Source organism: Trachurus trachurus, assembly GCF_905171665.1.
Source record: "Trachurus trachurus genome assembly, chromosome: 14".
Classification (NCBI taxonomy): domain Eukaryota; kingdom Metazoa; phylum Chordata; class Actinopteri; order Carangiformes; family Carangidae; genus Trachurus; species Trachurus trachurus.
Window position 1 is genome coordinate 17437128 of NC_139903.1, and position 11911 is coordinate 17449038.

General features: G+C 43.5%; 1 protein-coding gene across 1 annotated transcript; it reads right to left on the reverse strand.

Moving 5' to 3' along the window:
- Window positions 1-8398: 8398 nt before the first annotated feature.
- LOC310997387 (uncharacterized protein C11orf87 homolog) lies at window positions 8399-8845 on the reverse strand (the record flags this gene model as incomplete). The annotated part of the gene is made up of 1 exon (XM_083987062.1): window positions 8399-8845. One exon carries the CDS (start codon window positions 8843-8845, stop codon window positions 8399-8401), a length of 447 nt encoding a protein of 148 aa, XP_083843188.1.
- Between the last annotated feature and the right edge of the window lie 3066 nt (window positions 8846-11911).

Here is an 11911-nt window from a genome sequence, read left to right on the forward strand (position 1 = left end):
GCTGAAGCCCCAAATTGCGTAATTGTCCCGAAAAAAATTAAGTCTATATTTTAAGCTTGTTTGTAGCTGAAGCTTCTCGAAGCTCCTCTTCCTGGTCCGTCCAAATCTCGCGTGATTTGCGCCGGCGTCAGTGCGGTTACTGCGAATCACGCCGAGACCCCCTGTAACTCAGAGAAGGGACGGTGGACTCTGATAATTCTTCCAGCCCTTAGTCAACATGAGGGTGAGTAGATAATGAGCGAAATATCATTCTAGGGTGAACTATCCCTTTAAGATCATCTGATATCTCTGGTGAAAATGATGAGATGATGCTTTTATTTTGAAAATCTAAATATAGCATTAGAAATTTCATATACAATATTGTGCAATGGTCTTAGATTTTCTAAAATACGCACAGTTTTTCAAGGCCCTTGGCAGGAAGCTTGGTCCGAATGTCTTGGAGAAACTTCTACAGTTCTTCTGTCTCTTCATGTGAATCCAGATCGACTCCAGGACACGCTGAGACCAGGACTCTGTGGGGCTTCGACCATCTGTCACAGGACTCCTTGTTGTTCTTGTCACTGAAGATGGTTCTTGATGACGCTAGCTGTTTTGTTTTTTTGTGGTAAACGAGTTTGGGAAATGAACCCAATCTAAAGTGTCTAAAACTTATGTGCAGCTCTAAAAGTAAAAGAAGAATTTGATTCCCATGGAAAACGCCAAGGACAAAACCTCAGTGTTCTCAGTTTAGTTGTTCTATGTTTTTGTTGAAAAAACAAAACCAACAGTGTGTTTATCTGTGTCACAGCTCCAACACAACCGGTTAATACTGAGAACAATCTTCAGTAGAAGGGGCACAAATACAGTTTTAGGTTCATAAAGAGGCTCAGTTGTTTCTCTAAACTGCTCCTCGGTGTAGTTTTTAGCAAACATTACTCAAACAGGAGGAAATGGAGCGTTTGTCTGGGATGTTTTCAGCTACACATTCGGTCTAGAGAATATTTTTCCACCAGCAGGACACTGAGTTTGACTGACTACACTGATCCCATCGATGGTGTCACTATCTATCAGATACTCTCTGATGTATTTTTATTAGTTTTTGGACAACGGAGCAATGTAGCTTGATGGCACAGAGGAATAACAAACATCAGACAGTATGGTATTAATGGCTCAGCTCATAATCATAAAATATAATATAAACTTAATTTATATTGTATACATGCTAAATATAGATTTATATAGAAGTTTACTCATTGTTAAACTTGGCTGAAGAGTCGTCACTGACACATCTGGGAGAAACTGTGTCAGATTTCACTTTTCTGTGTCAAGTTTATGGACTGACACAAATTCAGCTTCATTACACAACATTGTCATTAGGAAAAAATATCACAAGCCCCTTCGTTGGAGTTGATGTTGCGAGGCTTTGTGCTGTAAACTAAGATGAGCGGTCACGCAGAACTCTAATTCACCTGTCAGAAAAATGATGTAGTGTCCCACAAATGGATTACTATACAGGACATGAAGCCGTGCAGCCATAAATCTACAGGAGTGTCAAGCGGGGCAGCAGACCCATCCATCAGTAATCTCATCTTAAAGCCCCTCTTCACTGCAGGAACCTTCATTGGTGGGAAGTAACAGCCATCTTGCATCCAAGACGCAGCACAGAGGAGGTGGGAGGTGCAGTGAGTATTTACGCGTCAGTTAAGATGACCTGCACAGTGGTCAGTTTGTGCTAATATCGAAGTTTGAATATCCATCGTATAACCTGCAAAGTTTTTTTCCTTCTTGTCAGCACCAGCAGACAATATTAGAAACTATAAGTTAACACAGAGGAGAATTTAGCAGCCTGATTTCCCCAAAGAGTTGGTAAGAAACTGAATACTGGTCTTAAATTCATGGAGTTTCCGTAGACATGAAACAAATGAATGGTTAAGTTTCCCGTGTGAAAGGCAAAGATAATTTCACAGGTCTTTGGTGTCTCTGCATCCTTTCAAGGGGGTTAAGATTCCTCTAGCGAAAAAGAGTCAGACTTTGTAATCTCATGAGCAACATGGACCAAAAAGTAATTTTTGTGCAAGAAGCATTTGAAAAGGTCAGAGGAGTAGAATTTACATTTGGCAGCAAAAACTGCTCAAGTCATCTCTGTCTGTCATCCAGATGTTTCATTCTGGAGCAAAGTGGTGGACCAATATAAAGAACATTATAAGAACTTAACATAACAAGCATTGCCATAGATAGACCCACACTGTGGAATATAAAGCAATATTTCTGGTACATTTCAGGTCCATTTAAATCATGATTTGTATTGGCATCAGTACAGTAACATGGTGTCATGGCAGGAGAGTGGAGTCAAACAACTGTGTCTGTTTCAGTTGATAGAGCTCCTAAAGCTCCGACAGGAAGTTTAGAAGTAAAGCCCTCCCCACAGAGAAATGCTGCAGCCTTTGAAAAAGTGTGATTTGATACTCCGTCTTTGGCCCACAGAGCAGAGGAGGCACTTGTCTGAGTGCTTGGTAACCTCACAGCCACAGCTTGAACCTGCAGCAATGAAGCATTTAAACAGACACCGGTGGTGACAAATCATCTACCTCGAACCGTGACGGCAGGGGTGAGAACAGGAGCGGTGGTGTCCTCTCTCTCTGACAGCGAACTGTCACTTGTCATCACTGGGAGCTGAGCTATAGAGTGCAGAGCCAATCTGCTAATACAGCTCAGCAGAATAATCAGAGTGAGCTGTAAAGTCGAGGGCAAAGCCTCATAAATATGTGGAAGCTGTAAATGAATGCAGGCCTGATTCGCCCCCGTTGCCTCATGAAATATTTTAGTTCCTATGGAGTCGTGCTGTAAAATGTGGACTGGATTTTTCCCAATCTATAACGCAGCAGAGTGTGGAGAGTTTATCATTCCAGTTTTTTTTTTGTCTCCGCCATTGTTGCCTTAGTTAAAGTGTAGGTCTTCGGAGGCTGATGCTCCACAGCAGGAAGCGTGACAGGCATGCTGGCAGGGTGTTGGTTTTATATTGAGTGCAACCGGAAACCTATTAATTAGTGCACCCACTAGTTTAGTTGCCAGTCGTTGTAGGAACAACCAGAGTTGTCCTGCTGCTTGGAAGAGGACCAAATCAGGATGCATCACACAGTCTGTTTCTCCTGTTAAATACTGCTGTGCTGAAATATTTCTGTTCCTGCAGTAATAATTTAAAGGAGCATACCCATTTTCTTCCATGTTCCTTGTCACTATCTACAAAGCTCAAGCTGTATAATTTATAATAATGCTGACCTTCTCCAAAGCAAGCAAGGAGTGCAAGTCTGTGTTCAACAAAGAGGCCGTCTGGCACTTGGTGGTGAACCAAACCAACGACTGCCAACTCGAGCGAGTCTCCAGTGTCTGCGAGTTGATCTTCATACTTTGCAGAAGTGAAAGGAAATCAATGATTGTCTGGAAACACGCTCAAACTGGAGGTAAGAAGCAACGAATTCTGTTCGTGCCCAACAGATTAGATTAAAAAATGATTTACTGAGACAGTCCAAGCCATGTCTCAGAAGCCAAGGTTACTCCAAACACTTCAATAACAAGAAGAGGAGAGCACGCTCGGATAAAATCTAAAACCCACAAAGCTTCTCTAAAAGCCCAACCTGTTAGTGGCTGCACTTACTAGACAGGATGGTGAGGGGCTAAAATTGGAAACTTTGTCTTTTTCATGCCACTAGTAAAAAGGACATGGGATTAAATCAATAACCTATTAATATATAGCACTTTCTCCAAATTAATGATTTCTTTTGGTGGTTTCATAAGATTTACCAACAAAAGTTCCTATTATGTGGTCACCTAAATGTTTTTAAGTTCTTCTAACTGAAGGCCAACAGCCTGAGGTGACACATTCACTATACACAACCATAATAATGCTGTAATAAAAAAAAACCCTCAGAGGACCTAATCCATTCGCTGGCCAGCCAACACCTCTTACAAAGTCTATCTGCAGCACAGAAGAGAAAAACCTCTCGGGACAACAAAACCCTGAAAACTGGCCTCATTAATTCTAAATGAGGCTATATACAATAACTAGGCTATTCCCTGAGCAAACTTAAATCACACACAAGTGTCTTCTGCAGTGTCTCTCTGTAACACAACTCTTTAAGTGTGGCAATAAATAACAGCAGTACCTAATTCATATATCTCTGAATTTATTCTTAACCACTGACCTCCAATGTCTCAAAGCCACCTTCACCCACCTACCTGGTGTTAAACCCAGCGGACAATAGGTAAGGGTGGGGAATAATGCGTACATTCACCCTTATGGGCACTTAAGAATCACCAGTGAACCTGACCTGTATGTCCTTTGACGGTTGGAGGAAGCCAGAGCTCCCAGAGTTGGTGTACCAACTCTACATAGAAAAACCCCATGGCACATGAAGTCATGGTGCTAACTACTGCACATCCAGGCCTCCATCCTCTCCTGGCCAATTACCGCCATCAATTTCTGGCACTATTTACCTTCATCCATCCTTATTTTCTGCCCATCCCGTGCTACTGAGTTCCATTCATTCCTTCATCCACTCCAGCCACTGGTACCTTCATCCCTCTACTGACCTTCATCAATCCCCAGTAACTGACCTTCCTCTGCTCCTACAGACGTCCATCCATTCTTCTACTGACCTCCATCGATCCCTCTATCCATCCCTCTATGTTCATCCATCCCTTTACTGACCACTCTTCTACTGACCTTCCTCCATCCTTCTACTGACCTTCCTCAACCCCTACAGTCTTCCATCCATTCTTCGTCCATCCCTCTATTAATGTTCACCCATCCCTTTACTGAACTTCATCCACCCCTCTACAGACTTCTGTCAGTTCCTCAACTGACCTTCTTCAATCCCTCTATTTACGTATGTTCATCCATACATATTGATCTTCTTTGATTCCTATGTAAACCTTCATCCATCCCTCTACTGACTCTTCTTCATCCCCTATTAACTAACCTTCCTCCACCCCTACAGATGTCTATCCATTCTTCTACTGACCATCATCAATCCCTTTACTGACCTTCCTCCATCCCTCTATTAGCCTTCGTCCATCCCCAGCAACTGACCTCCTTCTGTCCTTCTACTGACCATCATCCATCCCTCCATTAATGTTTATCCATCCCTCTAATTACATTAATCCAACCCTATCCACTGCCCTCCACCCATTCCTACCTACTAACCTCCATCCATCCCTGGTCACCCACTTTAATCCAATCCCAGCCATTGACCTTTATCCTTTCCTAACTACTGACCTCCAGCCATTCCTAACTACTGACCTCCATCCATCCATCTCTAAATGCCAATACTCAGGTATTTACTCTTAACCTCCGCCCATCCCTAGTCTCTCTCTCTCTCATCCCTTGCTTACCTCTGACAGTCAGCTCGCTCCATCCCTCATCCCACTTTACCATGAAGAGGCAGCAGTGTTTCATCTCCCAGACAAATAAACCATAAACCCTCACAACCAGGGCAAACAAAAAGATCTGCATTTTCATAAGATGGCTACAGCAGAAACATCGTGATTTTATCTGGTCGTGACTACACCATACTGCTTCTTTTTCATGCTCAACACGTATGATGCGGTGTATCCTGATCTATAAATTGTCCTGGAGGAAACATATGTTTAAATGGAGAATGCATTAGTCAACTTTCATTGACTTACTTCCAATTTCGCTGCGAAAATAAATGGTTTCATTCCGCTGCACTTATGCCAATGAGATAAGATAGACAGGCAGTCTGTCAGTGCATCTTCCAGAGCTGGAGATTTGCCAAAGACTACTTCATATTCCCAGGCCTTTTTGCTGGGGACAATTAGGAACATGGTGTCCTGGTACCTGGCCAACACACTGACTGATGCTGATTCACTTCCACTGACCTCCAATAAGACATGCTGTGGCGCCATCACATGCTGAGGCTGTAGGGATTAAATATGGTATTTCTACAGATAACCTTCATGTCAGTAAGTCGCAGGAAGATTGATATTGATGGCACACTGAACCTTGTTATATATGCAGTGGACTAGATCATACTTCCTACAGTACATGTTGTTCATGTGGCCCTATATGTCATACAAATTATGCACTGATGTGATTGTTTTGTAGCTTCAGGGTATTTAGAGACTATTTCTATGTGTTTCCAATGGGAAGATCATTTGTACTTGTCTATTAGGTGGTTGGTGGTGAAATTAGCTTCCATCCAAAACATAGCAGTCACTTCAGCTGCACATTTACCTGAGTGGTAGTGTTCTGATTTATTGGTTAATGGTCCAGAGGTGACGAGTGTTTAAGAGCAGGCTACTGACACAATCAAAGGATTAACATAATGTAAGTATTTATTTATAAACTTTGAATATTACATATTTTCCTTTGATAAGGCAGATTATATGAACTCCAGAAAGATGATGTTACTGTAAAACATTCCAGCTCTCATAATGGCATACATTTACAGTGAACTCATATTATTAATGACATTGATTTTCTATTAGGCCCACTATGATGCAATATGAAGGATCATCATAATAGAAATAAAAAGATTGGCTTGAACTGAAGCCCTCTGTTGGAAGGATTCTCAATTTATTACATTTTCAGAGAATACATTAAAAATACTCAAAAATGAAAATACTGTATTAGCGCAAAAAACGTACTATCTGACACGTTAAGGAAAAAAATGTTATGTGCATAACTACAGCAAAAAAGTCTTGCATCCTGTCAGGCTAACTAGAGCTACCTACAGATGTCTAACTGACATTGGAGGACAGTACTTTATGCAAATATGCTAAGTCACTTAATTGAAGGAAAAAATACTATGCAAACAAATAAGCTATTTCTATAGCCTATATGCAGCTTTGCACTGCCTAACAGCACCACAACATCCATTATAGTCTAACTACATACTGGTAGTGTGTCAGAGGACATGCCAAGGCAGATCAGCGAGCCATTATGGTCTGTATTGTGTCATCAGCTCTTAATTATTTAACACAACTGTGTGTCACATCCCAGGGAGGATTTAAAGTTTGAACATCTTTGAGGTTTAAACAACGTTTTAGGCTTGGAAGGAAGAAGAGGTCCAAAAGTCGAAGCAGGCAAATACTTTATACAGTCCCATAAGGAGTTATCGGTTGGCTAAATATAGTGTAAGAGGAAGGAGTGTGACCACATAGCTAACCTACAGACGGGTGACAAAGAAGAGGAAAAACCAACTCAGAGTGTCTCAGTAAGTTGTTGGGCCTCCATGTGCAGCCAGAACAGCCTCAATGCGCCTCGGCATTGATTCAATAAGTCTCTGGAGGTCTTTATTCCAAAATATGGTCCCTCGTTTGGTGTTGGGATGATGGCGGTGGAGAGCGCCGTCTTACAAGTCGCTCCAAAATCTCCAAAAGCTGTTCAGTTGGGTTGAGATCTGGTGACTGTGGAGGCCAGAGCATGTGATTCACGTCTTTTTCGTGCCAATCGAGCCGTTCTATCATGACCCCCTGTGTCCTATGAGTGGCATCGTCAACCTGCAGGAGACCTCTCCCATCAGGGTAGAAATGTTTCATCAGAGGACAAAGGTGGTCGTTCAGAACAACTCTGTGTTGATTTTCAGTGACTGCACCCTCTAAGGTGACGAGTGGATCCAAACCGTGCCAGAAAAATGCCCCCCACTTGATAACAGAGCCCCCCTCAGTGGGCACCAGGAGCTCTGTCCTGTACCTCTCTCTTGGTGATTGCCACTCATTCACTCGTCCACTTGGGGACAACGTGGTGAAGGATGACTCATCTAACCATATCTCTTTTTTCCACATCTCTGTCGACCAGTGCTGATGGTTTTTGCACCACTGAACTCTCAGATGTGCATTCGTCTTGGTAATGAGGGGTTTATGCACTGCAACCTTGCTGTTTCCCTCTCTACATAGCTGTCGACAGACTCTTCTTGCTGACACAGTCCGACCACGTCCTGCATTGAAAATCTCAGTCACCTGAGGAAGAGTTGCTCTTCTGTTTTTCCTCACATGCTGCACTAAAGCACGAGCATCACGTTCCTCTAACGTGCGCTGTCGACCACAGTTTCCAACCCTGTTTATTGACGTCCACCCTGACTGACGTTCTGCACCTGCCACAGAGCTGGATCAGATGTTAGTTAGTGACTTGTACCATGAAGTGCACCTTTGTGGAAGCATCTGCGTTTCTTATTTGTGTCTCCAATCATTTGTTCAGGTTTTTCCTTTAGTTTGTCACCCGTCTGTTTGTATGTGCCACTGTAGTACTAGTGTTACCTCTAGACCTACTGTTCTGCATCTATTTTTTTTCCTGCTGTTTCTAAGTCTACAAGCAGCAGAGATGGGTGTGGGAGTTCTTTGTGCCTTATTGCTTTTCCTGTTTATTCCACAGTCTCATTCCCTGAAGTTGCACTAATAGTTAACAGTCCAGAGGAACCGTCTCGTGCAGCGCCTGTTTGTCCTCCTCCGCCGCCGCTGCGGTGACGTCCCCGTCCCCGCTGCTGTCCGTGCTCTGGCTCGAGAGCTTCTCCTCACATCTCACCGGTCGGACGATGACGCACGGCCTCGCGGGCTCCCCGCTCGCCCCGGCGCGCACGGGGCTGCGACGGTCGCGCTCGTATTCCTCCTGCGCGCGCTGGATCTTCCTGTTCCGGAGCTTCCTCTTGTGGAAGTGGAACGTTGCCAGGGAAACGAGGATGATCCCCACGAGCACGGCCACCAGCACGAGGAGCGCGAGGGTGGAGGAGAAGGGCGGAAAGAGGCTGAGCTGCTCCGCGCAGGTGCCGTTGTTGGCCTGGAGAGCCCCGTTACAGCGGTGCGGCGGAGGCACCGACAGTCCCGCGGCCTCAGCGGTTCTGGCTGTCATCCGGTCCACCTTCCCCGGTCCACGTCTGTCACTCTGACCCCAGTACCCTTTGTGCTCTCCGGGCTCAGCGCGGTGACACCGGCCCGCGCATGTGGTTACCTGCACCCAAAAGAAGACACATGAGAGCCGCTCGTCCAGCTCCAGAGGAGGCTGCCCACCAGAACCAGCAGAAACCCGCCCACAGTGTCTCATTAACTGGTCCAGGCCACTTCCATAAGACTAATCTGAAACAATTAGGGAAGAAATACGCGCCATCTGACACTAAATCACACAACGTTACAAACCTCATCCTCTGGATCAGCTTAAAAACGGACGTTGCTACGAATGTAAGATGGGCTCTAAATAAAAAAGACAATAGGCTTCACCATCTATTATAGCCTAATGCGTAGGCCTTCAAAATTTAACCTAACAGAAGCCATTCTTTGCTACTCTCCACGCAGCAGCGTTTGGGATGATAATGTGAGCTTTACGCAGAGGATAATGGCTGCGTTTCTTACATCTCCAGCCCAAACAGACTAAAGAGCTGAATAAATGTAGGAAAATCATGAATTCTTACCTGATGAAATAGTCAGCACGGGGAACAGTCCGCGAGTGCAGAGACGATAAGTGTAAATGGGAAAACTGGATCGCGGTGACGTCTTTCATACAATGTGATGCTGCTGATGCTGCTGCTGCTGCTGCTGCTGCTGAGCTCCGATCATCCAGGACGCTTTGAATGCCGCAATCCGCTCAGTCTGCATCCGAAACAGCACTTTCTCAGGTGGATGCTGGAAGCGAATGGGAAGGAAAATCCCCCAGTGTGTGCCAAAGTGGGTTTTCCAAAAAAGAAAAGGAAAGAGAAAGGGCGATTAGAGCAGAGCTGTGTTCTGGTTTTCCTAGAAACGCTCCGTCTCCTCCGGTCACCGCTGCTCCACTCAGCATCTGAATGAAGAGCTGTAGCTGCATTAAAGGTCCCGTATACCAGTCAGCTGGCAGGGCTGTGTTTTTTTTTCTTTCTTTCTTCAGATGTAGCCTAGTCTGTGTGTCACTCACACACCAGAGCAGCCTGCCTATACCTCCCTTTAATGGCTGCCTTCATAGAAGCTTATCCGTTTCTACTTAAATCGATTATCTACTGGTAAATTACTTTCAGTATTGCACCCTGATCGGTAACCACTGGCATTCCTGTGGGTGTGGTCAGTCAGATGCTGCAAACCTACATGATTAGGCTACACGAAAAATAAACATCTAAGTGTTAATTATTAGCATTTACCCAAGAATCAGATAATCAAAGGATGGGATAAATCGGGGTAAATTTATCACAAATTTGCAGCTGAACATTGCTTAAACTTTTAAATCGACCATTATTCCCCCGAAAGCACCAGATTCCAAAAATAATTTACCATTATTTGTCAGAGCAGGCCAACTTTTGTCAACCTGAAGCAGCCACAAAATCTCAGCCTTAAACTTCATTCAAACAGTCTCAGTTCCTCTATAGAGTCTGAAAAAGCTTCTTTATATTTTGACACCCCCTCTCCAACAATAAACCTTCTACCAGATCAGATCAGAATTTGTTTTGTCTTTTTCAACAGTCATGAAATTAGTATGGGATCAATAAAATGTTCTATGATATAAACTTGGTTTTCACACTAAAACCACTCACACTCACACCCTCTCTTTTACTTTAGTCTGAAGACATTAAATCTTTTTTTGCCAACAACAAAAAAAACATCACTTGAAATAATGTTGAAAACCAGTAATTTAGATCAGCACTAAACTGAGAGCAGCTCCTCCCTCTCTGGAAGATAACTGCAGGCAGCGTGACATGGAGTCCAAATATAGAAGTGTGGGTGAAGGAGACGTTTCTACAATGAGGCCACACCTTGACCTACTGAGGCTTTCAAAGCACTGGTGCCACTTAGCTAGAAATACTTTTCCATTTCACCGTTTATGATTGATGATGTCTGCAGCAGCTGAGTGTCTCAGTGTTATTCCAGTCGCCGTGCTGGTGTATAGTGTGTTTATGCACAAAGAGTAATAGTTAAAAAAGGCCATACTAAAAAAATACACTTGATTTTTTTTGTATTGAGCTGCCAACAATGTTCAATAAAATGTTATACTTTTGCTGCAGTGCAATGCAAAATCATTACACAATCTTTATTGTGATTTCCACACTGATGGATAAAATGATTTATGCTGCGACGACTTTCCAAACCATTCAAAACATTTGTGGAAAGCTACAAAATTGAAAAGTCTGTTTATTGTTTTTTTTTTATTATTTCTGTTTTTCATGATCTAAAAACCACTTGGTTTACACTTTATTGAAGAATATTGTTTTGTCTTTTTTCTCTGTAAGCTCATATTTTGTCTGTGCTGCGTCTCTCTGGCGTCACTGTCCTGCTCTCTATTGTTATATTGTTGTTATGTTGCCTCCTGAGCCTCTTTCCTCTTGTTTTATTGTTTTGACATCTGAATGTCTTGAAACCCTGAAGCAACACGGTCCCATTGACACAACCTCTTCCATTGTTTCGCTGCAGGACAATGGGATAGTGTGATCCTCTGGGGACAATTACTATCTCTACAAAGTCTTAAAGTCTTCTAACGTTGGTGACCAGCTCTGTCCAGAAGGATCGTCTGTCGCTCTCCTCCTCCTCCTGTGTCCATCCAAGGTGAGAGATATTGTAGCACCTGAACGCCTCATCCTGTGGACAGAGCAGGTCGTCCTGAGCCTGATGGTATCAGCTGTGTTCTCCAACGTGAAGTGAAGTGTTTGAGGGCTTTGTTGTTCTTATAAACCAGCTCCAGTCCAATCTGTTGTCCAGGTGGACTTCAGGCATTTGCAGTTGTCGAACCACTTCTGCATCAGACAGGGAACAGAGGAGTCGACCGCCGGCTACTTAGTCTGAGAGATCTTGAGCAGCGGGTGATTCATCCCACACCACTCGACAAACCTGCTCATAACTCTGAATATAGCCTCCTGCTGAAATTATATTCACTGAATATGCATTGTTAAACCATGTTAAGTTTGATAAATGAGACATTTTCTAATATATTCATGTATGATTTTTTAATTTCTTGTGTATAAAA